This window comes from Coregonus lavaretus (genome assembly GCF_964263955.1).
Source record: "Coregonus lavaretus genome assembly, chromosome: 9".
Lineage (NCBI taxonomy): Eukaryota > Metazoa > Chordata > Actinopteri > Salmoniformes > Salmonidae > Coregonus > Coregonus lavaretus.
This window is the reverse complement of record NC_139996.1, coordinates 20,251,633-20,278,479: the sequence shown is the minus strand read 5'-3', so window position 1 is coordinate 20,278,479 and position 26,847 is coordinate 20,251,633. Positions and strand designations below refer to the sequence as shown.

Genomic DNA, 26,847 nt, shown 5'->3' with positions numbered 1-26,847 from the left:
AAAGGCTTCAATCATACAAAAACTATACTTAAATACAAACTGGTTCTCTAGTAGATTAGTAAGAATGGCTCATCCTGTGTTCAAGAATGGCCTTTTTTCCTTCATTCAGATTACAACCTCTAACTTTCAGTTATCTCCAAAACATCGCTATTTGACCTCCACAATCCCCCGACCTCAACCAAATTGAGATGGTTTGGGATGAGTAGGACCGCAGAGTGAAGGAAAAGCAGCCAACAAGTGCTCAGCATATGTGGGAACTCCTTCAAGACTGTTGGAAAAGCATTCCAGGTGAAGCTGGTTAAGAGAATGCCAAGAGTGTGCAAAGCTGTCATCAAGGCAAAGGGTGGCTATTTGAAGAATCTCAACTATAAAATATATTTTGATTTGTTTAACACTTTTTTGGTTACTACATGATTCCAAATGTGTTATTTCATAGTTTTGATGTCTTCACTATTATTCTACAATGTAGAAAATAGTAAAAAATAAAGAAAAACCCTTGAATGAGTAGGTGTTCTAAAACTTTTGACCAGTATATATGTGTGTGTGTGTGTGTGTGTGTGTGTGTGTGTGTGTGTGTGTGTGTGTGTTTGTGTGTGTCGGAAGTTTACATACACTTAGGTTGGAGTCATTAAAACTTGTTTTTCAACCACTCCACAAATTTCTTGTTAACAAACTATAGTTTTGGCAAGTCAGTTAGGGCATCTACTTTGTGCATGACATATGTAATTTTTCCAACAATTGTTTACGGACAGATTATTTCACTTATAATTCACTGTATCACAATTTCAGTGGGTCAGAAGTTTACATACACTAAGTTGACTGTGCCTTTAAACAGCTTGGAAAATTCCAGAAAATGATGTTATGGCTTTAGAAGCTTCTGATCGGCTAATTGACATCATTTGAGTCAATTGGAGGTATACCTGTGGATGTATTTCAAGGCCTACCTTCAAACTCAGTGCCTCTTTGCTTGCCATCATGGGAAAACCAAAAGAAATCAGCCAAGACCTCAGAAAAAAAATGTAGACCTCCACAAGTCTGGTTCATCCTTGGGAGCAATTTCCAAACGCCTGAAGGTACCACGTTCATCTGTACAAACAATAGTACGCAAGTATAAACACCATGGGACCACGCAGCCATCATACCATTCAGGAAGGAGATGCGTTCTGTCTCCTAGAGATTAACTTACTTTGGTGTGAAAAGTGCAAATCAATCCCAGAACAACAGCAAATGACCTTGTGAAGATGCTGGAGGAAACAGGTACAAAAGTATCTATATCCACAGTAAAACGAGTCCTATATCGACATAACCTGAAAGGCCACTCAGCAAGGAAGAAGCCAGTGATCCAAAACCGCCATAAAAAAGCCAGACTAAGGTTTGCAACTGCACATGGGGACAAAGATCGTACTTTTTGGAGAAATGTCTTCTGGTCTGATTAAACAAAAATAGAACTGTTTGAACATAATGACCATTGTTAAGTTTGGAGGTAAAAGGGGGACCTTGCAAGCCGAAGAACACCATCCCAACCGTGAAGCACAGGGGTGGCAGCATCATGCTGTGGGGGTGCTTTGCTGCAGGAGGGACTGGTGCACTTCACAAAATAGATGGCATCATGAGGAAGGAAAATGATGTGGATATATTGAAGCAACATCTCAAGAAATCAGTCAGGAAGTTAAAGCTTGGTCGCAAATGGGTCTTCCAAATGGACAATGACCCCAAGCATACTTCCAATGTTCTGACAAAATGGCTTAAGGACAACAAAGTCAAGGTATTGGAGTGGCCATCTCAAAGCCCTGACCTCAATCCTATAGAACATTTGTGGGCAGAACTGAAAAAGTGTGTGTGAGCAAGGAGGCCTACAAACCTGACTCAGTTACACCAGCTCTGTCAGGAGGAATGGGCCAAAATTCACCCAATTTATTGTGGGAACCTTGTGGAAGGCTACCCGAAACGTTTGACCCAAGTTAAACAATTTAAAGGCAATGCTACCAAACACTAATTGAGTGTATGTAAACTTCTGACCCACTGGGAATGTGATGAAATAAATAAAAGCTGAAATAAATAATTCTCTCTACTATTATTCTGACATTTCACATTCTTAAAATAAAGTGGTGATCCTAACTGACCTAAAACAGGGAATTTGTACTAGGATTAAATGTCAGGAATTGTGAAAAACTGAGTTTAAATGTATTTGGCTAAGGTGTATGTAAACTTCCGACTTCAACTATATATACAGTGGGGGAAAAAAGTATTTAGTCAGCCACCAATTGTGCAAGTTCTCCCACTTAAAAAGATGAGAGAGGCCTGTAATTTTCATCATAGGTACACGTCAACAATGACAGACAAAATGTGGAGAAAAAAATCCAGAAAATCACATTGTAGGATATTTTATGAAATTATTTGCAAATTATGGTGGACAATAAGTATTTGGTCAATAACAAAAGTTTCTCAATACTTTGTTATATACCCTTTGTTGGCAATGACACAGGTCAATACTTTTCTGTAAGTCTTCACAAGGTTTTCACACACTGTTGCTGGTATTTTGGCCCATTCCTCCATGCAGATCTCCTCTAGAGCAGTGATGTTTTGGGGCTGTCGCTGGGCAACACAGACTTTCAACTCCCTCCAAAGATTTTCTATGGGGTTGAGATCTGGAGACTGGCTAGGCCACTCCAGGACCTTGAAATGCTTCTTACGAAGCCACTCATTCGTTGCCCGGGCGGTGTGTTTGGGATCATTGTCATGCTGAAAGACCCAGCCACGTTTCATCTTCAATGCCCTTGCTGATGGAAGGAGGTTTTCACTCAAAATCTCACGATACATGGCCCCATTCATTCTTTCCTTTACACGGATCAGTCGTCCTGGTCCCTTTGCAGAAAAACAGCCCCAAAGCATGATGTTTCCACCCCCATGCTTCACAGTAGGTATGGTGTTCTCTGGATGCAACTCAGCATTCTTTGTCCTCCAAACACGACGAGTTGAGTTTTTACCAAAAAGTTCTATTTCGATTTCATCTGACCATATGACATTCTCCCAATCCTCTTCTGGATCATCCAAATGCATTCAGACGGGCCTGGACATGTCCTGGCTTAAGCAGGGGGACACGTCTGGCACTGCAGGATTTGAGTCCCTGGCGGCGTAGTGTGTTACTGATGGTAGGCTTTGTTACTTTGGTCACAGCTCTCTGCAGGTCATTCACTAGGTCCCCCCGTGTGGTTCTGGGATTTTTGCTCACCGTTCTTGTGATCATTTTGACCCCACGGGGTGAGATCTTGCGTGGAGCCCCAGATCGAGGGAGATTATCAGTGGTCTTGTATGTCTTACATTTCCTAATAATTGCTCCCACAGTTGATTTCTTCAAACCAAGCTGCTTACCTATTGCAGATTCAGTCTTCCCAGCCTGGTGCAGGTCTACCATTTTGTTTCTGGTGTCCTTTGACAGCTCTTTGGTCTTGGCCATAGTGGAGTTTGGAGTGTGACTGTTTGAGGTTGTGGACAGGTGTCTTTTATACTGATAACAAGTTCAAACAGGTGCCATTAATACAGGTAACGAGTGGAGGACAGAGGAGCCTCTTAAAGAAGAAGTTACAGGTCTGTGAGAGCCAGAAATCTTGCTTGTTTGTAGGTGACCAAATACTTATTTTCCACCATAATTTGCAAATAAATTCATTAAAAATCCTACAATGTGATTTTCTAGATTTTTTTCCCTCAATTTGTCTGTCATAGTTGACGTGTACCTATGATGAAAATTACAGGCCTCTCATCTTTTTAAGTGGGAGAACTTGCACAATTGGTGGCTGACTAAATACTTTTTTTCCCCACTGTGTGTGTGTGTATATATATATATATATATATATTATACACACAACAAATTATGGGGGATTGGAAATGATACAGACAATTACACTGATAGAAGCCACAATCTATCTGCAATATTAAAGCTAATCTACCCCCTAAAAAATATAATTGTGAATAGATCGATTTAAAGGCCCTTGTAAAAATGCATCAGCTAGGCCAAGGACTGTGATCTAATTGTAACAGTTGAAGACCGAGGGGTATCATAACAAATATGCTTTCTTTTGTTTTCGAACAACTATCTTATTGTCCTCTATCTTGCATTATTTAATCTTAACCATATTCATATGCACCCAAAGGTACCGTTCAGATTGCAACAACAGAAAAGGCCCTTGTTTGCACAGTTGGGTATTGTGTTTCAATCTGGCCTTTCTATCTGTTTTTTTGCATTAAGCTGCTGTTGTTGTTTAGTTCTGTCTTCTCTCACCCGTTGCTGTATTTCTTCAGTATCCTGTCTCCGTTACTGTTGAAAGCATCAAGAACAAAAAAAGAAAGATTGGCATCAACAACAAAAAAGAAAGCTTTATCCACTTTTTTGTTACTTTCAGGTCCTAGCAACTAGCAAACTCTGCTGAAGTGAATTTGAGATGCCTCTTGATTGTTCGGTGTATTTTCTCCTCCAGTTCTCCTTGGCACGGAGACAGCGTTGGCTTGTCTGATGCAGCCTTCTAATCCTTCCCACACACACACACACACACACACACACACACCTCAGTGGGCCCTGCCAGTACAGTACTGGTGTGGCCAGCCAGTTCTTATCATTTAGGGACCCCAATCCTGCAAGCCGGAGGTCAACAGTAACTAATGCACTTAAGAGCCGCCCAACCACAACGGTCTATTCTGATTTGTGCTGCTTTTCTCTCGCCAAGTTTGATATTTATTTCTACTCACTGCATGTTGATGTGATTTGGACTTGTGCGAACTTGGGCCTTAACACGAATTAGGCCATTGGAAGCATTGTAAGAATTGTGTGCCTGTGTATAAGTCAGAATATGGCACTGAATGGATTTGGCCCCCCGGGTGTGTGTGTGTGTGTGTCTCTCAGACTGTGTGCCAGTGTTTGTGAAAGAGTGTGAGATGGTGTGTTGTTTGCTCCATATTGCTTACAGATCTCCATCATGTGTTTGGGTTATATGTGGTCATTGTGTATCTCGTGAGTGTCAGATCCATAATTTCATACGACAGTTTGTGTTTTTGATCAGAACACATTCTTCTTCCAGACATATCAGTCTTAGCCCAGATATGGGAGATGATGGCTCTTTCTCAATTCGTATTTCATCAATTACTTGTCCTCTCCTCACCTCTTTCTCAAACCTCATTGGAGGAGAAGACCTCCCCTCTTATCTTTTCCTCCAATGCATTCTGAGAAGTAGGTGAGGAGACGATTTGAGGAATCAGAGAAAGACAAATTGGGAAAGAGATTCGTTTTCTTTACAAACCGCGTTGTAGGATAGGAAGTGGGCCCTGGTAGACTTCATGTAATGGCTGTAGTGATGAACCCTAACAGCTCTCTCATGGAGGCTTGAAGTCCCAACCTTTAATTGAATCAGACACGTTTTAGTCAACCCTTGAACCCCCCTGTCCTCCTTGATTACACACTTAAATATACTAGTAGACTTAGCAGCAGACACTCAAATACTACACTTAGCAAACTCAATCACACTTAGAATTTATCTTTACCTGACAAGACCAGAATCATTTAATCATTATTCTCTGATCATTAAGCACACCCTCAACCATAAATCATTTTAGTTCACATAGACAACATAAAGTGCATTCGGAAAGTATTCAGACCCATTGACTTTTTCCACATTTTGTTACGTTACAGCCTTCTTCTAAAATGGATTAAATAAAAAAAATGTCCTCATCAATCTACACACAATACCCCATAATGACAAAGCGAAAACAGGTTTTTAGAAATGTTTGCAAATGTATTAAAAGTAAAAAACTGAAATGGAGAGACTATAAGTATTCAGACCCTTTGCTATGAGACTCGAAATTGAGCTCAGGTGCATCCTGTTTCCATTGATCATCCTTGAGATGTTTCTACAACTTGATTGGAGTCCACCTGTGGTAAATTCAATCGATTGGACATGATTTGGAAAGGCACACACCTGTCTATATAAGGTCCCACAGTTGACAGTGCATGTCAGAGCAAAAACCAAGCTATGAGGTCGAAGGAATTGTCCGTAGAGCTCCGAGACAGGATTGTGTTGAGGCACAGATCTGAGGAAGGGTACCAAAGAATGTCTGCAGCATTGAAGATCCCCAAGAACACAGTGGCCTCCATCATTCTTAAATAGAAGAAGTTTGGAACCTCCAAGACTCTTCCTAGAGCTGGCCGCCCGGCCAAACTGAGCAATCGGGGGAGAAGGGCCTTGGTCAGGGAGGTGACCAAGAACCCAATGGTCACTCTAACAGAGCTCCAGAGTTCCTCTGTCAGGATGGGAGAACCTTCCAGAAGGACAACCGTCTCTGCAGCACTCCACCAATCAGGCCTTTATGGTAGAGTGGCCAGACGGAAGCCACTTCTCAATAAAAGGCACATGACAGCCCGCTTGGAGTTTGCCAAAAGGCACCTAAAGGACTCTTAGACCATGCTGTGGGGATGTTTTTCAGCAGCAGGGACTGGGAGATTTGTCAGGATCGAGGGAAAGATGAACGGAGCTAAGTACAGAGAGATCCTTCATGAAAACCTACTCCAGGGTGCTCAGGACCTCAGACTGGGTCGAAGGTTCACCTTCCAACAGGACAACGACCCTTTGCACACAACCAAGACAACGCAGGAGTGGCTTCGGGACAAGTCTCTGAATGTCCTTGAGTGGGCTGTCCCTCCTCCGGAAGTTGGAGAATTTAGCCTAAAACAGCTTTTTCCTGCCCTCTAGAGCAATAATCATTATGCCTAATTCTATGTTAATTGTCATTTCAATTAATGATGCACATTGACACTGGTGTATATACACTCTGTACAAAACATTAGGAACACCTTCCTTATATTGAGATGCACCCCCTTTTGCTCTCTGAACAGCCTCAATTCGTCGGAGCATGGACTCCTATAAGGTGTTGATAGCATTCCACAGGGAGGCTGGCCCATGTTGACTCAAATGCTTCCCACAGTTGTGTCAAGTTTGCTGGATGTCCTTTGGGTGGTGGACCATTCTTGATACACATGGGAAACTGTTGAGCGTGAAAACCCCAGCAGCGTTGCAGTTCTTGATACACTCAAACCGGTGCGCCTGGCACTTACTACCATACCCAGTTCAAAGGCACTTAAAATGTTTATCTTGCCCATTCACCCTCTGAATGACACACATACACAATCCCTCTCTCAATTGTCTCAAGGCTTAAAAATCCTTCTTTAACCTGTCTCCTCCCCTTCATCTACACAGATTGGACTGGATTTAACAAGTGACATCAATAAGGGATTATAGCTTTCACCTGGATTGACCTGGTCAGTCTGTCATGGAAAGAACAGGTGTTCCTAATGTTTTGTACACTCAGTGTAGTATCATAACCCAAGAATGAAAGCACATTTTTTCTAGCAACCTTGCCAGCAGGCATGCCAGCTAATATAGTTAGACAAGCTACTCTAACTTGATCGATAGCCTGAAATGGCTTCTTTGTAGGTAGTTATGAGGTTCCCAACCTACACTATACAGTGCATTCGGAAAGTATTCAGACCCCTTGACTTTTTCCACATTTTGTTACATTACAGCCTTATTCTAAATGGATTAAATTACTTTTTTTCCTCATCAATTTACACACAATACCCCATAATGACAAAGCGAAAACTGTTTTTTAGAAATAGAGAGACTAAGTATTCAGACCCTTTACTCAGTACTTTGTTGAAGCACCTTTGGCAGCGATTACAGCCTAGAGTCTTCTTGGGTATGATACTACAAGCTTGGCACACCTGTATTTGGGGAGTTTCTCCCATTCTTCTCTGCAGATCCTCTCAAGCTCTGTCAGGTTGGATGGGGAGCGTCGCTGCACAGCTATTTTCAGGGGATGTTATGTTCGATCGGGTTCAAGTCTGGGCTCTGGCTGGGCCACTCAAGGACATTCAGAGACTTGTCCCGAAGCCACTCCTGTGTTGTCTTGGCTGTGTGCTTAGGGTCGTTGTCCTGTTGGAAGGTGAACCTTCGTCCCAGTCTGAGGTCCTGAGCGCTCTGGAGCAGGTTTTCAACAAGGACCTCTCTGTACTTTGCTCCCTTCACCTTTCCCTCGATCCTGACTACTCTCCCAGTCCCTGCCACTGAAAAACATCCCCACAGCATGATGCTGCCACCACCACGCTTCACCGTGGGGATGGTGCCAGGTTTCCTCCAGACGTGACGCTTGGTATTCAGGCCAAAGAGTTCAATCTTGGTTTCATCAGACCAGGTAGCTAAGTGGTTAAGAGCGTTGTGCTAGTAACCGAAAGGTCGCTGGTTCTAATCCCCGAGCCGACTAGGTGAAAAATCTGTCGATGTGCCCTTGAGCAAGGCACTTAACCCTAATTGCTCATGTAAGTCGCTCTGGATAAGAGCGTCTGCTAAAAATGACCCAAAAAAATTATAATATCTTGTTTCTCATGTCTGAGAGTCCTTTAGGTGCCTTTTGGCAAACTCCAAGCGGGCTGTCATGTGCCTTTTACTGAGGAGTGGCTTCCGTCTGGCCACTACCATAAAGGCCTGATTGGTGGAGTGCTGCAGAGATGGTTGTCCTTCTGGAAGGTCCTCCCATCTCCACAGAGGAACTCTGGAGCTCTGTCAGAGTGACCATCGGGTTCTTGGTCACCTCTCTGACCAAGGCCCTTCTCCCCCGATTGCTCAATTTGGCCGGGCGGCCAGCTCTAGGAAGAGTCTTGGTGGTTAACTTCTTCCATTTAAGAATGATGGAGGCCACTGTGTTCTTGGGGACCTTCAATGCTGCAGACATTCTTTGGTACCCTTCCCTAGATCTGTGCCTTGACATAACCCTGTCTCAGAGCTCTACGGACAATTCCTTCGACCTGATAGCTTGGTTTTTGTTCTGACATGCACTGTCAACTGTGGGACCTTATATAGACAGGTGTGTGCCTTTCCAAATCATGTCCAATCAATTGAATTTGTTTTTCATGATTCGGGCTAGGCCCCTTAGTTCCAGTGAAGGGAAATCTTAACACTACAGCATACAACTACATTCTAGACTATTCTGTGCTTCCAACTTCATGAAAACAGTTTGGGGAAGGCCCTTTTCTTGTTTCAGCATGACAAGGACCCCGTTGCCAAAGCGAGGTCCATACAGAAATGTTTTGTCAAGATCGGTGTGGAAGAACTTGACTGGCCTGCACAGAGCCCTGACCTCAACCCCATTGAACACCTTTGGTATGAATTGGAACGCCGACTGCGAGCCAGGCCTAATCGCCCAACATCAGTGCCCGACCTCACTAATGCTCTTGTGGCTGAATGGAAGCAAGTCCCAGCAGCAATGTTCGAACATCTAGTGGAAAGCTTTCCCAGAAGAGTGGAGGCTGTTATAGCAGCACAGGGGGGACCAACTCATATTAATACCCATGATTTTGGAATTAGATGTTCGACGAGCAGGTGTCAACATACTTTTGGTCATGTAGTGTATCTAGCTAGCTAGCTAGCTAGCTAGCTAAAGCCAACTTCATAAAATTGCTAAGTGGCTAATATTACAGAGAACAACAAAACATTTTCATTTGATTCCTTCTTGATGAATAAATAAATAGGCTACATAGCTTGATCATATTAATTTACTAACATACCGGCAGCTTAAATCAAATCAAATGCTGTGTGTCCCTCGACACTCCCTCTCCTTCTCTACTGACGAGACTGTCTGCAAGCACTAGAGTATCTAGCATCCTGCCTAGCATGTCTTTGCTCTGTGGTGCACCTTGGAAGGAACCACTTACTAGGGAGAATAAGGGGAGGTACTCTTTGCCTGGTCCAGTCAGTGTGCCCCCTCCGCAAAATATAGCTGACAGATATTTTTATAAATAATTATATAAATAAATAAATAATTATGATAAAACGTGGGCTTAAAAATTAAGTTTAATTAAATTAATTACCTCTGCCTACCTACTACATTCCAAGCGTACTCTCACGACATTCCTGCTCCACCTGTATTTATTGTTGTATTTTTATTCCACCTTTATTTAACCAGGTAAGCCAGTTGAGAACAAGTTCTCATTTACAACTGCGACCTGGCCAAGATAAAGCAAAGCAGTGCGGAAAAAACAACAACACAGAGTTACATATGGAATAAACAAAACGTACAGTCAATAACACAATAGAAAATCTATATACAGTGTGTGCAAATGTAGTAAGTTATGGAGGTAAGGCAATAAATAGGCCATAGTGCAAAATAATTACAATTATAATTTAGTATTAACACTGGAGAAATATATGTGCAGAAGATGATGTGCAAATAGAGAGAGATACCGGGGTGCAAATGAGCAAAATAAATAACAATGTAAATAACAATATGGGGATGAGGTAGTTGGGTGGGCTAATTACAGATGGGCTGTGTACAGGTGCAGTGATCGGTAAGCTGCTCTGACAACTAATGCTTAAAGATAGTGAGGGAGATAAGTGTGTCCAGCTTCAGAGATTTATGTAAATAACTAGGGTCAGTTTTACTTTGATAATTTGTCTCTCAGATTTAGGGGCCTGTTCAGACAAAGTGTGTATCCCTAATAAACAGATTAGCCTAGTGTGTCTTTCTACAGGGTTCATATGACAGATGGTCTATCCACATTTCTTTCACAGCTGTTTGTCTTTTTGTGCAGAGCAGAGCTGACTTGCCTGAAGAGTGGAAAAAGGTTTAACTTTTGATGGACCGCAGATGCATATGACAGAACGTATTAGATGCAGATGAATATGACAGGCCCTTAGTCAGTCAGTCTGTCTCTGTGGTCAGTGTGTTTATTCTCTCACAGAAGGGTCAGTTTCCCTGTGGTCAGTTTGTGTATAGTCTGTCATTACCGTTATTCAGACTACGATCTATAGCCCTTCGGTCAGTTAGTGTATGTTCACTCAGATGACACTCACTCAGCAAGACCACTCAGATTAAGGCTATTTATTGCTCTCTAAGTGGTCAGTGTGTATACGGACCCCTTGTCCAATCACATACACCCCCTGTCAGTTTGTGTATATACTCCCACAGTCAATTACAATACCGCAGAGCAGTGCCAATAGCCGTAAAGCAGTGGCCCTGGAGCAGATTTTGAGGGTTAAGTGCCTTGCTCAAGGGCACAATGGCAGTAGGTAGCACATGGGATATTGAAGCCAGGAAGCCTCCAGCTGCCGGCTCATTCCCTGCAGAATTCCTCCGTCAGCCCTGGGATTTGAACCAGCAACTCTCGGTTTACTGGTGCGCCTCTCAAGATTACCTTCGCCCCCAATCACCCTCTATGTGGTTCCCTATGTTGTGTCCGTTTTGTGTCTCTGATCCTGCTAGCGTAGCCAGGGAGTCTTCCTCCTCATCTAATAGTTCCCATCAGGCCGGCTGGAACTGGCGTGTCCTGGTGAGCCGGCATGGCGGCATCAGACATTGTGGTGAAACAGAAAACTCTGGCAAAATCTCCCGGAGCCTGACACAACCCACCGGGCTCCAGGGGGGTTAACACGACTCATGAAACACGTAACCGAGTCACCAACTTCAAAGCGAAGGTTGGGGTTTGGTGAGGGGGTGGAACGGGGCGGGTTGATATGGAAAGGGGGCACAAACAGCATCTGTAATTGGGGTTTGTGAGGTTTGGGTTTTTTCTGCAGACAAGCAGATTCTGATTCATCCCCAAATTGGGAATGTCTGTTAAGCCTGCACCCAGCTGCTCTGCTCTACTCTACTGGCATGGGAGTAAGTCAGACTGGTTAGAGCTGGAGACAAAGCACACATGCCAGAGGACATGTAGGTCATGCAAAAAGGAGAGCGAGACAGACCATGTTGTAGTGCTGTGTAAAGTAGTAATTGCAAGAGAGATGCATGGTTTCATTTACACACACACAAAGAGTTCATTTAATATTTTCCTCCATCAATCTTGCTGGGTCAGGTGTGACAGTATGATTGTATGTTAGCTTTGCATGACTGTTTTAAACATTCCACAACTTATTACAGTAGGCCTACTGTATGTTATCCAATTAGGCCTAGACATCATAGCTCTAAATCTATAGCCCCAAGGCCCTTCAGTGTGTGTGTATAAATGTAAATCTATCGGAATACTCCACACCATGTTGCAGCTGCACTATCCTGCTCTGTTATTAATGAGTGTGTTTAAAAGCCGAGCTTTGGCACAGCTTGGCTGTAGTTCAACACAACAGAGTTTAGGGGTTTCCCCTCTCTCCTCTTCTCTCTGTTTCTCTCTTTCCATCTTTCTTTCTTTTTCTTTCTTTCTTTGTCCATCTCTCTCGCTCAGGTGGCAATGAGAGGGACATGTTCAGTGATCTGTGTGTCTTCGTGTGTGTGCGCTAGTCTGTGCTTGTTACACCCTGAAAACTGTGTCTAATGAAAGAATGTAAACACACATCAGATCGGGCATAAATACTTCTGTCTGCTGTTTGTTGTTAATTGGCCTCTCTTCAGGGAAGTGTAGCCAATCAGTGAGCTAGAGAGCAGACCCAGATCCTGGCAGTAAACTCTTGATTCAAAGCATTAGCTAGTTGGCAGAGGCAGCTAACACTGGCTGCATCTGCAATGGCATCCTGTTCTTTACATAGTGCACTACATAGTGCACTACTTTTGACCAGAGCCCTATGGCAGTACACTAAAAGGTATTAATAGGGTGCCATTGTGGGCACTGTAATGCTAAGCAGACATCTTCAAGACCATAGTGGCTGCTCTCTCATGATGATGTGATATCATTTATTTTTTTTAATTTTTTTTTGTCATTTAGCAGACGCTCTTATCCAGAGCGACTTACAGGAGCAATTAGGGTTAAGTGCCTTGCTCAAGGGCACATCGACAGATTTTTCACCTAGTCGGCTCGGGGATTAGAACCAGCGACCTTTCGGTTACTGGCACACTAAGCTACCTGCCGCCCCATATCATGGGAGAGAAAGCTAGGGGTTGTGTGTGTGTGAGAAAGTTTGAAGCCATGTACAAACAGACACATTGGCTGACCCCTGCACAAGCTCTCACCAGAGGCAATATTTTTCTTGCAGTTATATTAATCATAGTTTTGTGATTAATTATACAAATCATAGTCTTGCCATTGTGATAATAAATATTTGCTCCAATTTAGCATTTTTCCAATTCCATTTTATATTCATAATTTCTTTACCTTTCTCTCTGTTTCTCCTCCCCTTCCTTCCTGCCTATCTCTCCTCCCCATGGTCAGGTGCTGCGTGGGGCCCAACTGATAGCGGTGGCGTCAGCTGACGGGGGGACCACAGCAGTGGAGGGCTCCCCCCTACAGGCCAGTGACATACAGGTGCAGTATGTCCAACTGGCCCAAGTCAACGACCACACCGCTACTGTACAGGTGAGGATCACAACCAGTCGTTGAGTCTGCCGGACCTGACAGCAACATTCCTGACTGTTTCTCTTTTGCATCCCAGCTACGGTTCCAACTTACTGTTCGCTCAAACTCCTGAGACACACCTGTGACATTTACATTTCCACACATCCAGTAGAGTAGACTTCAAACATGCATGGTGTATAAAATCTATTTTACATGCTATTCTGTACATACCTATGAAACGTATCTCCCCAGCCCAGGCCATATCTGTGAGCTCACCCAGAGAGGCTACATTTGTATTTATTAAGGATCCCCATTAGCTGCTGCCAAGGCAGCAGCTACTCTTCCTTGGGTCCAGCAACATTAAGGCAGTTATATACAATACAAAACATAACACATTAAGTTTACACTGTACAGGGCTGTACGGAGTTTACAGTCAGTCAGCCCAGTTGACTGTGAACATTCCAAGGGCGTGAGCATGGCACAGCTCCCTCGCGGTGAGGTGAAACAGGTCCTCACCACTAATCTACACCAATTGCACTACACAATGCATTTCGTTTTTTTAAACAAATCATAATAAATAGCCTCTCTTTATCTATCCATCCCCCACTCCCTTCGTCTATCTGCGGAGGGAGATCATTAATCATTCCCCCATGATGCCATTATAGAGTATCAAAGTCAGGGCGGTGGGCGGTTTACACTGGTGTTCTCAGACATCAGGGGAGAGCGAGGGGCTGATGGAGCCATCACAGGTCCTGGCTCTGGAGTAGAGGGGGAGGGGGGTGGATTAGTGTAGGGTATTGTGGAGGTGAGGGGGAAATGGATGGAGTAAGCATTTGCAGATGTTAGATTAGGTGGTTGATAGTTATGGCTTTTGTGTGTAGGGGGTGGTTCAGATGAGATGTGACAGAGAATTTTGTTGAAGTGTTAGGGATGTTAGGGATGTTTGGGGGGTGGTTGAGGTGAGGAAGGGAGGAGTATAGAGGGTTGGGTTCTAAATATACCTGAGGACGGTTAAGAGCTCACACAAAGACATTCTGGGCTCTCTTTAAACAAACCTAACGCATTAGTAAATATTTGCGCTGCCTGTGTCAAATATGTTTTGCTATTTTCTGAACCAGAATTATGGTTGCAGTAGCTGGCGGTGGCGCGAAAGGGCTGGGTTTTGATTAATAAACAAGTTGTGGTGTGTCGAGGCTTGGCCCCTCACTGGCCAATCAGAACGTGTTCCATGGTTAAATACACTATATATACAAAAGTATGTGGACACCCATTCAAATAAGTAGATTTGGCTATTTCAGCCACACCCGTTGCTGACAGGTGTATAAAGTGGAACACACAGTCATGCAATCTCCATAGACAAACATTGGCAGTAGAATGGCCTTACTGAAGAGCTCAGTAACTTTCAATGTGGCACCGTCATAGGATGCCACCTTTCCAACAAGTCAGTTCATCAAATTTCTGCTCTGCTAGAGCTGCCCCAGTCAACTGTAAGTGTTATTGTGAAGTGGAAACATCTAGGAGCAACAACTGCTCAGCCGCGAAGTGGTAGGCCACACAAGCTCACAGAACGGGACCCTGAGTGCTGAAGTGCGTAGAGCGTAAAAATCATCTGACCTCGGTTGCAACACTCAATACCAAGTTCCAAATTGCCTCTGGAAGCAACGTCAGCACAAGAACTGTTCATCGGGAGCTTCATGAAATGGGTTTCCATGGCCGAGCAGCCGCACACAAGCCTAAGATCACCAGGTGCAATGCCAAGTGTTGGCTGGAGTGTTGTAAAGCTCAATGCCATTGGACTCTGGAGCAGTGAAAACACGTTCTCTATAGTGATGAATCACGCTTCACCATCTGGCAGTCCGGCGGACAAATCTGGGTTTGGCGGATGCCAGGAGAACGCTACCTGCCCCAATGCATAGTGCCAACTGTAAAGTTTGGTGGAGGAGGAATAATGGTCTGGGGCAGTTTTTCATGGTTCGGGCTAGGCCCCTTAGTTTGAGTGAAGGAAAATCTGAAAGGTACAGCATACAATGATATTCTAGACGATTTTGTGCTTCCAACTTTGTGGTAACAGTTTGGGGAAGGCCCTTTCCTGTTTCAGCATGACAATGCCCCCGTGCACAAAGCGAAGTCCATACAGAAATGGTTTGTCGAGATCGGTGTGGAAGAACTGGACTGGCCTGCACAGAGCCCTGACCTCAGCCCCATCGAACACCTTTGGGATGAATTGGAACGCCGACTGTGAGCCAGGCTTAATCACCCAACATCAGTGCCCGACCTCACTAATGCTCTTGTGGCTGAATGGAAGCAAGGCCCCGCAGCAATGTTCCAACATCTAGTGGAAAGCCTTCCCAGAAGAGTGGAGGCTGTTATAGCAGGAAAGGGGGGACCAACTCCATATTAATGCCCATGATTTTGGAATGACATGTTCCACGAGCAGGTCTCCATATACTTTTGGTCATGTTGCGTATGTGGTTGCTTCAAGTTGTCTTTACACTCTTTTATGTATTGCGTTGTCATCAACTCCAATTTGAATGTTAGTCCATTATAGCCTAGTTCGTTAAAGAGCCTGCCCCATATTTGTTAAATATGTTGAAAATGTTTTGTTCTAATTGCATTGCTTCAATATGGAAATACATTGTTAAATATAGGCTATAGCATTCACACTGATATAGGGGCTAGGCCTACTGTAAATTGCAGTCTAGAACTGGACATGCCACATGTAGTCAATAAGCAAGATTACAATCACTAGGCTATTGATAAAGCCAAAAAATTGGAAACAAAACGACAACTTATTTTAAATAGGCTGGGCATATAATAGAGACAAGGCAACTTAGACTATAGAGGGTTGTACGCAAATCCAAACTTTTCACAGGAGCTGGATAAAGCTCCAATGTAAAGAGAAAGGGGGAATGTCCACTCACCTTTATACGCAAATGTTATGTTTTATAAACATCAAGGAACCATCTTACATATCGTATTTGCACTTATCCAGAAATAGCAGACGAAATTGCATTGCATTCGAGCCATGTACGTTCTTACCATAAACCCATGGACGGTGAATCTTTCTAATAAGTTTGTTTTTTAATTAAATTAAACGAAAAACAATCACTGTTTTTTTAAACCAACAATAATATTTCTAAATAGGATTTGGTCAGAAGCATGATATCATAAATCGCTTCTCGTTCCATGGCATTGTGTACACACGTAGGCCTAAATGTCTTTACGCATAACATTCGCATGTCTATACAAAATACTAGGCTTCTGTCAATTGTGTCTTTGCCTATGTGCGAGACAGATTCGGAAAGAAATCTGACATTGATATGGCATTATAGGAGGACTGAATAGGTTGGAGTCGTGTGTCTTTGGTAATCGGACGAGGGGAACTCTTTGAAAATGGGGATGGATAGCCTACTTGAACAAGTGAAATGCAGGTATGTGAATATTGAAAAAGAATCAGGGCGAAATATTACAAAGCACACTCAGTAGACCATTTAAAACCCCTTTATTCATAGGGTACTTTTGGCTAATGGCCAGGATAAAAAGACGCAACTATGCAACGCTAAACCAGCCTTGATTAAGGGGAGTGTAGGCTATGCTTGGTTTTTAATCAATGGGGAGAAGCCAAACGTTTTTTTATGTTTCTAAATATGAGATTCACCGGCACAAAGGGCACATCTCTCCGTCCATGGGCACTGCGAGTCATGGCTGGATAGGCTGCCCTTCCGTTCTCAAAATCCATGCCATTATCAACTGCGTTACCGTTAACGCCTGCTTTTTATGGGTCTTTTGCGCTTGTTTTTTAGGACACGCCTCTGATATTGCCACCCCTCCCACCTGTTAGACAGGTAAATTGCCGAACCTGGCGTTAGGGCTGGAAAAGGCCAGTGCGCCAGTTTTTACATTATGAAATTACAAACTAACGTGCGTTTGACACTTGCGCCTCCTTAGCACCAGCCGAGAATACAGTCTTGGTCAAAAGTTTTGAGAATGACACAAGTATTGTTCTTCATAAAGTTCACTGCTTCAGTGTTATGAGATATTTTTGTCAGATGTTACTATGGTATACTGAAGTATAATTACAATCATTCCATAAGTGTCAAAGGCTTTTATTGACAATTACATTCAGTTTATGCAAAGAGTCAATATTTGCAGTGTTGACCCTTCTTTTTCAAGACCTCTGCAATCTGCCCTGGCATGCTGTCAATTAACTTCTGGGCCACATCCTGACTGATGGCAGCCCATTCTTGCATAATCAATGCTTGGAGTTTGTCAGAATTTGTGGGTTTTTGTTTGTCCACCCACCTCTTGAGGATCGACCACAAGTTCTCAATGGGATTAAGGTCTGGGCGGTTTCCTGGCCATGGACCCAAAATGTCGATGTTTTGTTCCCCGAGCCACTTAGTTATCACTTTTGCCTTATGGCAAGGTGCTCCATCATGCTGGAAAAGGCATTGGTCATCACCAAACTGTTCTTGGATGGTTGGGAGAAGTTGCTCTCGGAGGATGTGTTGGTACCATTCTTTATTCATGGCTGTGTTCTTAGGCAAAATTGTGAGTGAGCCCACTCCCTTGGCTGAGAAGCAACCCCACACATGAATGGTCTCAGGATGCTTTACTGTTGGCATGACACAGGACTGATGGTAGCGCTCACCTTGTCTTCTCCGGACAAGGTGTTTTCCGGATGCACCAAACAATCGGAAAGGGGTTCATCAGAGAAAATGACTTTACCCCAGTCCTCAGCAGTCCAATCCCTGTACCTTTTGCAGAATATCAGTCTGTCCCTGATGTTTTTCCTGGAGAGAAGTGGCTTCTTTGCTGCCCTTCTTGACACCAGGCCATCCTCCAAAAGTATTTGCCTCACTGGGTGTGCAGATGCACTCACACCTGCCTGCTGCCATTCCTGAGCAAGCTCTGCACTGGTGGTGCCCCGATCCCGCAGCTGAATCAACTTTAGGAGACGGTCCTGGCGCTTGCTGGACTTTCTTGGGCGCCCTGACGCCTTCTTTACAACAATTGAACCTCTCTCCTTGAAGTTTTTGATGATCCGAAAAATGGTTGATTTAGGTGCAATCTTACTAGCAGCAATACACTTGCCTGTGAAGCCCCTTTTGTGCAAAGCAATGATGACGGCATGTGTTTCCTTGCAGGTAACCATGGTTAACAGAGGAAGAACAATGATTTCAAGCACCACCCTCCTTTTAAAGCTTCCAGTCTTTTATTCTAACTCAATCAGCATGACAGAGTGATCTCCAGCCTTGTCCTCGTCAACACTCTCACCTGTGTTAACGAGAGAATCACTGACATGTCAGCTGGTCCTTTTGTGGCAGGGCTGAAATGCAGTGGAAATGTTTTTGGGGGATTAAGTTCATTTTAATGGCAAAGAGGGACTTTGATCACTCTTGATCACTCTTCATGACATTCTGGAGTATATGCAAATTGCCATCATCAAAACTGAGGCAGCAGACTTTGTGAAAATTAGTATTTGTGTCATTCTCAAAACTTTTGACCACGACTGTAGAGCCCTCAGTCTCTCACTTGCTCTTTAAATGACAGAAACATATATTGTGCAGTCTCCCAGTAAGACTGGTTATGCGGCGCACTGCCATATTTCTCCTTATAATTAGTGACATGTTGAAATCGAAATATCAGCGTAATACCTAGCAATTTCATCAAACTGCTTACATGTACTCAACGCACAGCTATTCTCCCTATTATAATGCTTTCACTCAAAGCTAATGCCCTTATCCTTTCAGTCCTACAGCTGGTGTTTAGTTAACAGGCATTTAACAATGTGAAATGCACAGATGCAGCGTCAGAAAGAGGAAAGTAATAATTACTAGATTAGTTTAGAATCCCTTGATGATTGAGCTCTGAGACTGGGAGCCATGTGTTGGAAGCAGGAAGGGTGCACATGCACCCACAGCAGGTCCTCCTTTAAGTGGCCGGCTTGGCACTTCCAGAAACGAAGGAGACTCAGTTTTTTCCTTTGTTTTTCCAAAGCATGTTAAATGTCACATCCTCAGTAATGTTCGGTTTGCTCACTTTTCCCTGAAGTCACGTTTTTTATAGGTATCGCTGATTCGTCTCATCCTTAGCAAAGGCATTATTTTCATGCTGTGCAACATTATAAAAAATAGGACCCGAAAAAAAGCTTCTTGGCTATTTTTAAAATTGACTTGTTGTTTAGCTGTTTGTAGAAATGCCAATCCTACCTGGAGTTGGAGTAATTTGAGTCTTCTTGTTCATTTAGTGTGAGTGATTGTATACTTTCTGCTGGCTAAATGCAGGCATATGCAGAGAGTATCCTTCCTTACCACCTATCACTCTTCTGGGCAACTATACGGAAGTGTTGGTCCCATGTTTCATTAGCTGAAATAAAAGATCTCAGAAATGTTTCATACAAGCAAAAAGCTTCTTTCTCTCAAATGTTGTGCACAAATTTGTTTACATCCCTGTTAGTGAGCATTTCTCCATTGCCAAGATAATCCATCCACCTGACAGGTGTGGCATATCAGAAAGCTGATTAAACAGCATACTCATTACACAAGTGCACCTTGTGCTGGGGATAATAAAATGACACTCTAAAATGTGCAGTTTTGTCACACAACACAATGCCACAGATGTCTTAAGTTTTGAGGGAGCGTGCAATTGGCATGCAGACTGCAGGAATGTCCACCAGAGCTGTTGCCAGATAAATGAATGTTAATTTCACTACCATAAGCCGCCTCCAACGTCGTTTTAGATCATTTGGCAGTACGTCCAACCGGCCTCACAACCGCAGACCACGTGTAACCACACGAGCCCAGGACCTCCACATCCGGCTTCTTCACCTGCGGGATCGTCTGAGACCAGCTACCCGGAGTAATGATGAAACTGGGTTTGCACAACCGAAGAATTTCTGCACAAACTGTCAGAAACCGTCTCAGGCAAGCTCATCTGCGTGCTCGTCATCCTCACCAGGTTCTTGACCTGACTGTAGTTCGACATTGTAACTGACTTCAGTGAGCAAATGCTCACCTTCGATGGCCACTGACATGCTGGAGAAGTGTGCTCTTTACAGATTAATCCCAGTTTCAACTGTACCAGGCAAATGGCAGACAGTGTGTATGGTGTCGTGTTGGCGAGCGGTTTGCTGATGTCAACGTTGTGAACAGAGTGCCCCATGGTGGTGGTGGGGTTATGGTATGGGCAGGCATAAGCTACGGACAACAAACACAATTGCATTTTATCGATGGCAATTTTAATGCACAGAGATACTGTGACGAGATCCTGAGGCCCATTGTCGTGCCATTCGTCCGCCGCCATCACCTCATGTTTCAGCATGATACTGCACGACTCCATGTCGCAAGGATCTGTACACAATTCTTGGAAGCAGAAAATGTCCCAGTTCTTCCATGGCCTGCATACTCACCAGACCTGTCTCCCATTGAGCATGTTTGGGATGCTCTGGATCGACGTGTATGACAACGTGTTCCATTTCCCGCCAATATCCAGCAACTTCGCACAGCCATTGAAGAGGAATGGGACAACATTCCACAGGCCACAATCAACAGCCTGATCAACTCTATGCGAATGAGATGTGTTGCGCTGCATGAGGCAAATGGTGGTCACACCAGATACTGACTGGTTTTCTGATCCATGCCCCTATCTTTTTTTAAAGGTATCCGTGATCAACAGATGCATGTCTGTATTCACAATCATGTGAAAGCCATAGATTAGGGCCTAATGAATTTATTTCCATTGACTGATTTCCTTATATGAATTCAGTAAAATCTTTGAAATTGTTGCATGTTGCGTTTAGTGTAGCTGAATGAGTGTAGCTGAATGAGGTATGGCATCCTCGATAACCACTTGTGTCCCTTTCTGTCAGCTCTGTAATTTGTCACACCCGTACCCCCATTCCTCTCTTAGAACAATAGAAAGATGGCGCTGGAGGAGATGGCTGCCGTTTTACGGCCCTCTAACCAATTGTGCTATTATTATTATTATTATTATTATTATTATGTGTGTTTTTTCGCATAATTTGTAATTTATTCTGTACATAATGTTTCTGCCACCGTCTCTTCTTTAATTATTTTTTATTTTTTACTTATCTATTTTTTACTTCACTTTTTTTCTTCTTAAAACTGCATTGTTTGTTAAGGGCTTATAAGTAATCATTTCAGTGTAAGGTCTACACCTGTTGTATTCGGCGCATGTGGCAAATAACATTTGATGTGATTTGACATCCTAAATTGATTAATTTTTCCCTCCTCGCTTTGACCAGGCTGGTGTTTGCTTGTAATGTCACCATATATACAGTACCAGTCAAAAGTTTGGACACACCTACTCATTCCAGCGTTTTTCTGTCATCAAGGCAAAGGGTGGCTATTTGAAGAATCTCAAATATAAAATATATTTTGATTTGTTTAACACTTTTTTGGTTACTACATGATTCCATATGTGTTATTTCATAGTTTTGATGTCTTCACTATTATTCTACAATGTAAAAAATAAAGAAAAACCCTTTAATGAGTAGGTGTGTCCAAACTTTTGACTGGTAGTTATATATATATATATATATATATATATATATATATATAAATATATATATATATATATATATATATATATATATATATACACACACAGTGAGGGAAAAAAGTATTTGATCCCCTGCTGATTTTGTACGTTTGCCCACTGACAAAGAAATTATCAGTCTATAAATTTAATCGTAAGTTTATTTGAACAGTGAGAGACAGAATAACAACAACAAAATCCAGAAAAACGAATGTCAAAAATGTTATAAATTGATTTGCATTTTAATGAGGGAAATAAGTATTTGACCCCTCTGCAAAATATGACTTAGTACTTGGTGGCAAAACCCTTGTTGGCAATCACAGAGGTCAGACGTTTCTTGTAGTTGGCCACCAGGTTTGCACACATCTCAGGAGGGATTTTGTCCCACTCCTCTTTGCAGATCTTCTCCAAGTCATTAAGGTTTCGAGGCTGACATTTGGCAACTCGAACCTTCAGCTCCCTCCACAGATTTTCTATGGGATTAAGGTCTGGAGACTGGCTAGGCCACTCCAGGACCTTAATGTGCTTCTTCTTGAGCCACTTCTTTGTTGCCTTGGCCATGTGTTTTGGGTCATTGTCATGCTGGAATACCCATCCACGACCCATTTTCAATGCCCTTGCTGAGGGAAGGAGGTTCTCACCCAAGATTTGACGGTACATGGCCCCGTCCATCGTCCCTTTGATGCGGTGAAGTTGTCCTGTCCCCTTAGCAGAAAAACACCCCCAAAGCATAATGTTTCCACCTCCATGTTTGACGGTGGGGATGGTGTTCTTGGGGTCATAGGCAGCATTCCTCCTCCTCCAAACACGGCGAGTTGAGTTGATGCCAAAGAGCTCAATTTTGGTCTCATCTGACCACAACACTTTCACCCAGTTCTCCTCCGAATCATTCAGATGTTCATTGGCAAACTTCAGATGGCCCTGTATATGTGCTTTCTTGAGTAGGGGGACCTTGCGGCAGCTGCAGGATTTCAGTCCTTCACGGCGTAGTGTGTTACCAATTGTTTTCTTGGTGACTATGGTCCCAGCTGCCTTGAGATCATTGACAAGATCCTCCCGTGTAGTTCTGGGCTGATTCCTCACCGTTCTCATGATCATTGCAACTCCACGAGGTGAAATCTTGCATGGAGCCCCAGGCCGAGGGAGATTGACAGTTATTTTGTGTTTCTTCCATTTGCGAATAATCGCACCAACTGTTGTCACCTTCTCACCAAGCTGCTTGGCGATGGTCTTGTAGCCCATTCCAGCCTTGTGTAGGTCTACAATCTTGTCCCTGACATCCTTGGAGAGCTCTTTGGTCTTGGCCATGGTGGAGAGTTTGGAATCTGATTTGATTGATTGCTTCTGTGGACAGGTGTCTTTTATACAGGTAACAAACTGAGATTAGGAGCACTCCCTTTAAGAGTGTGCTCCTAATCTCAGCTCGTTATCTGTATAAAAGACACCTGGGAGCCAGAAATCTTTCTGATTGAGAGGGGGTCAAATACTTATTTCCATCATTAAAATGCTAATAAATTTATAACATTTTTGAAATGTGTTTTTCTGGATTTTTTGTTGTTGTTATTCTGTCTCTCACTGTTAAAATAAACCAAAGGTCAGGGAAAGGTCACAACAGCCTTTTCCCCTCTCCCCAAAAAGTGTTGAACCCAAGCGAATCGCTCTCATCTGTTTTCCCTAACATATGGTAGCATTTATAACTAAGAGCTCTTGATAAATTGTTTCAGCTTTTTCTTTATTTATCTCCCCCAAAAAATATCCCACTCTTTATTTAATAGTTTCCATTACACAAGCTAGATAAAATAAAGTAAAAAACGGACTCAAATAAGATCATATTTCAGAATAGGAAGGCCTGTTGTTTGCCCTGGTTTGGCGGCGCCTCTTGACAGAACAGTGTTTAAAGTTTTTGACATTAGCCTTGTGATGGTTCAGATACGGGTCAAGTCTATGGCTGGCCCTACTACAACCCAAAAGGGTCTGGTCCCAGGCAGGGTCCTCATACAGTGCCAGAGGCATCTGTTATATGCCAGATGAAAAACAATTGCCCATCAAATGGAGAGATGAATAGGAAAGGTTTTAGTTGGACACCTGGGTCGTATTCATTATGCACCAAACGGAAGAAAGCTGACTAAAACAAGGAGGTACTACCTGTACTTGCTCAATTACAACCGCTTGTTTTCGTTTTCAGTTGAAAAACCTGCTCTGGTGTGCTCTAATGAATACGATCCTTGGGTATGTTTGTGTGATATGTTACAACTGATTAGGTGTGTTTGGTTGGATGCTGTAGCTAGGTAGTTTAAGCTGAAGATGTTTCTGTTGCAGGGCCAATTTCATGGCTGTTACTAATGTCGATGTCAAGAGAGTTTGTTTTAATCTAGTGAAACCACTTCATTGTGGATAGAATACTGTTGTCCAGATCAGACGCCAGATGGTATCCACTCACCTTTATCTTGTGTTGGCTAGTCTGGTGCACCAGACACTTCCCCTGTGCGCACTAGCCTGTGAGAGCACACGCTGTGCTGATTTGAGTGGAGGATTAAAAGATGCAGGTTTGCTGTTGGGGAGAACTTTGGCATCTCGGCTAGGAAGGAATGACTCACCAGACCAGACGAGGTCCTCTCTTTTTCTCCCAGCACAGTGACTCATCCTTGACTATTCTCATCTTTTACTGGGGGTTACCCATTCCACATCTCCGTGCCTCTCTGATCTGAGGTTGGCCCAGGAGATAACATGTCTGCTTTTTATTTATAACTTGTCTCTCTTTCTCCCTTTTTTTCTCTCTCCATCTTCCCTCTCTCACCCCTCTCCCCTTCCTCCGCTGTCCTCCACTGACTCTCTCTTCTCTGACTTCCTACCTTTCTCCCCGTCTCTTTCTTCCCCTCTCTCCCTCCCCTCTCTTTCCCCTCATCCACTCCTGCATTTCTCCTACCCCTCTTCCTCCCTTGTTTCTTCTCTCCCCAATCACCCCCGTCCCCTCCATCCTTCTTTCTTTCCCCTCCCAGGTGGCGGAGCTGGCCCCAGCAATGCAGGGTGAGATGGAGGTGAAGGAGGGATCCCTCCATCTGCCAGCGGGGGAGAATGGGGAGGTGTTGCAGATCGTCACCACTGTGGGCACATAAGGGCCCCCGAGGGCCTGGAGAGAGATGGCCAGCACCCTACGACAGAGCTACAGAGGTGTAGGTGGAAGGGATGGAGAAGTGGGGGGGTTCATAGACAGATCGTTAAATATACAATTAAATAAATGAGAAAGTTAGCAAATGTCAACAGAAGAGATCAAGAGAAGTGTTTTTGTTATTTTATATTGACTTGGTCCAGCAACCACTCGTTCGTTCTGTGTGCTCTATGGACATTTCCATACTGTTCGTTCATTGTCAACCAACAGTATGGAAATGTCCATAGAGCACACAGACTTTTTTACAGCTTCTATCAAGAACTAGTTAACTCACATTGTCGTCATCAGAACAGGAAGAGGACCAGAAGACCTCGCCTGGGCACAGTGCAGGGGATTAAATCCTACCCATAAAGGATGCTGCTCAGGCAGACCATCACTGCCTACACCTCAGCATCAGCGTGAAATGTTTACGTCAACTCTGGAAAAGCATGGAGCTATTAGAAGTTAAGCCGCTCGGCTCAATATCCCCCTCTTGAGGGGTTACAGTAGGCTAGGCTAACACCCTGGACCCGTACTTCTCACAACCAATACTGTACTGTTCTCCTCTCTAGCATCCTGCAATCGTGTCATGCCGGACTACTGTGGAAAGTAGAACAAGCCAAGACAGGCACTTACTCATGGTTGAGTTTTCTGTCTTTTTTTCTTTCTCTCTGTTTGTACATCATTTCTGGGATGGACCCCGACTTTCTTCGCCATCTTTTCCCATATTTTTTTCATATTGGTTAACCCACATAGCTTTTGTTTGTTTGTTCCATGTACATAATTGTACCATGCCTAAATATTTGCAGAGCTTTGGTTGGAGGTAGACGACCATGAAATAGCAAAGATGATGTTCATGATAATACATGACAATGAGTTACATGTAGAGTACCCAGAATTATTTTTTGTTTTTTTTGTTTTTCCTGCTGTATTTCTGTGAAGGATATATTTGTGTGAATAAAATGTTTTGTGGTTGCCACAAATGTGTGTTTTGCTCTTGCATTTCAATGGTATTTTAATCTCCTCTCCATAGACAGTGGTCGACAAACTCCAAAACAAGCTCCAAAATGTTTGATGTTGACTTTGACATGTATTTTAAAATCCTCTAGTACAGAAATATGCTTCTGTGGAGATGTTGAAAGAGTGAGGGAGTGCTCAGTGCTAACCCTTACAGAAAAACCACATGATTTCACATGTGAAAACATGTTTTTGGAATACCTCAGGTGATCACATTTCACATGTGTAGTTTAGTGTTATCACATGTTGCTTTACATGTTGTCATATGTTGCCAGGCTGTATCACAACCGGCTGTGATTGGGTGTCCCATAGGGCGGCGCACAATTGGCCCAGCGTCGTCCGGGTTTGGCCGGTGTAGGCCGTCATTGTAAATAAGAATTGGTTCTTAACTGACTTGCCTAGTTAAATAAAGGTAAAATATAAAATTTTTAAAAATTACATTCGCTTCACATAAGATCACATGAAAATTTGTTTTTGGAAATTCATGTTGTTTTTCCGTAAGGGGAGTGTGATGTAACGCACTTGGGTGTTTGGGTCTATGGTGTGTGATGATATGCTATTGCTGTGCTATTTTTGAGCTAGTCTGTGTTTTTTTCCATTTAAATTGCGATTGAGGTCAAAAATGTTGTGCAATATTGTTTTAACAGTGTTCAATGCACTCTAAAGGCCTATCCTCTCTAAAAGGGAAGACAAACCATCACAAATGATGGTTGTGTTCAAGCGGGTGGCCGTCCTATCGCCTCTGACCACAGAACATCAGCCATTATTTTCTACGAATTACCCAACAATTCTACATGTTGAATCGCCAGTGTTTGTCAACACTCAG

The 26,847-nt window shown here is 43.3% G+C and overlaps 1 protein-coding gene across 4 annotated transcripts in view; it reads left to right on the top strand.

Annotated features, from left to right (window-relative positions):
- The window catches only part of LOC311135033 (protein BANP-like), a 63,782-nt gene extending 37,798 nt beyond the window's left edge, over nucleotides 1–25,984 (top strand). For 2 of the 4 annotated variants that reach the window (XM_084168891.1, XM_084168892.1), the window contains 2 exons: nucleotides 13,175–13,318; nucleotides 24,856–25,984. In XM_084168891.1, the coding sequence (XP_084025017.1) occupies nucleotides 13,175–13,318; nucleotides 24,856–24,972 (261 nt within the window). In that variant the 3' untranslated portion in view covers nucleotides 24,973–25,984. The remainder of the gene's footprint in view (nucleotides 1–13,174; nucleotides 13,319–24,855) is intronic. The other 2 variants (XR_014613731.1, XR_014613732.1) reach the window with 2 other exon arrangements.
- The last annotated feature ends 863 nt before the right edge of the window (nucleotides 25,985–26,847 follow it).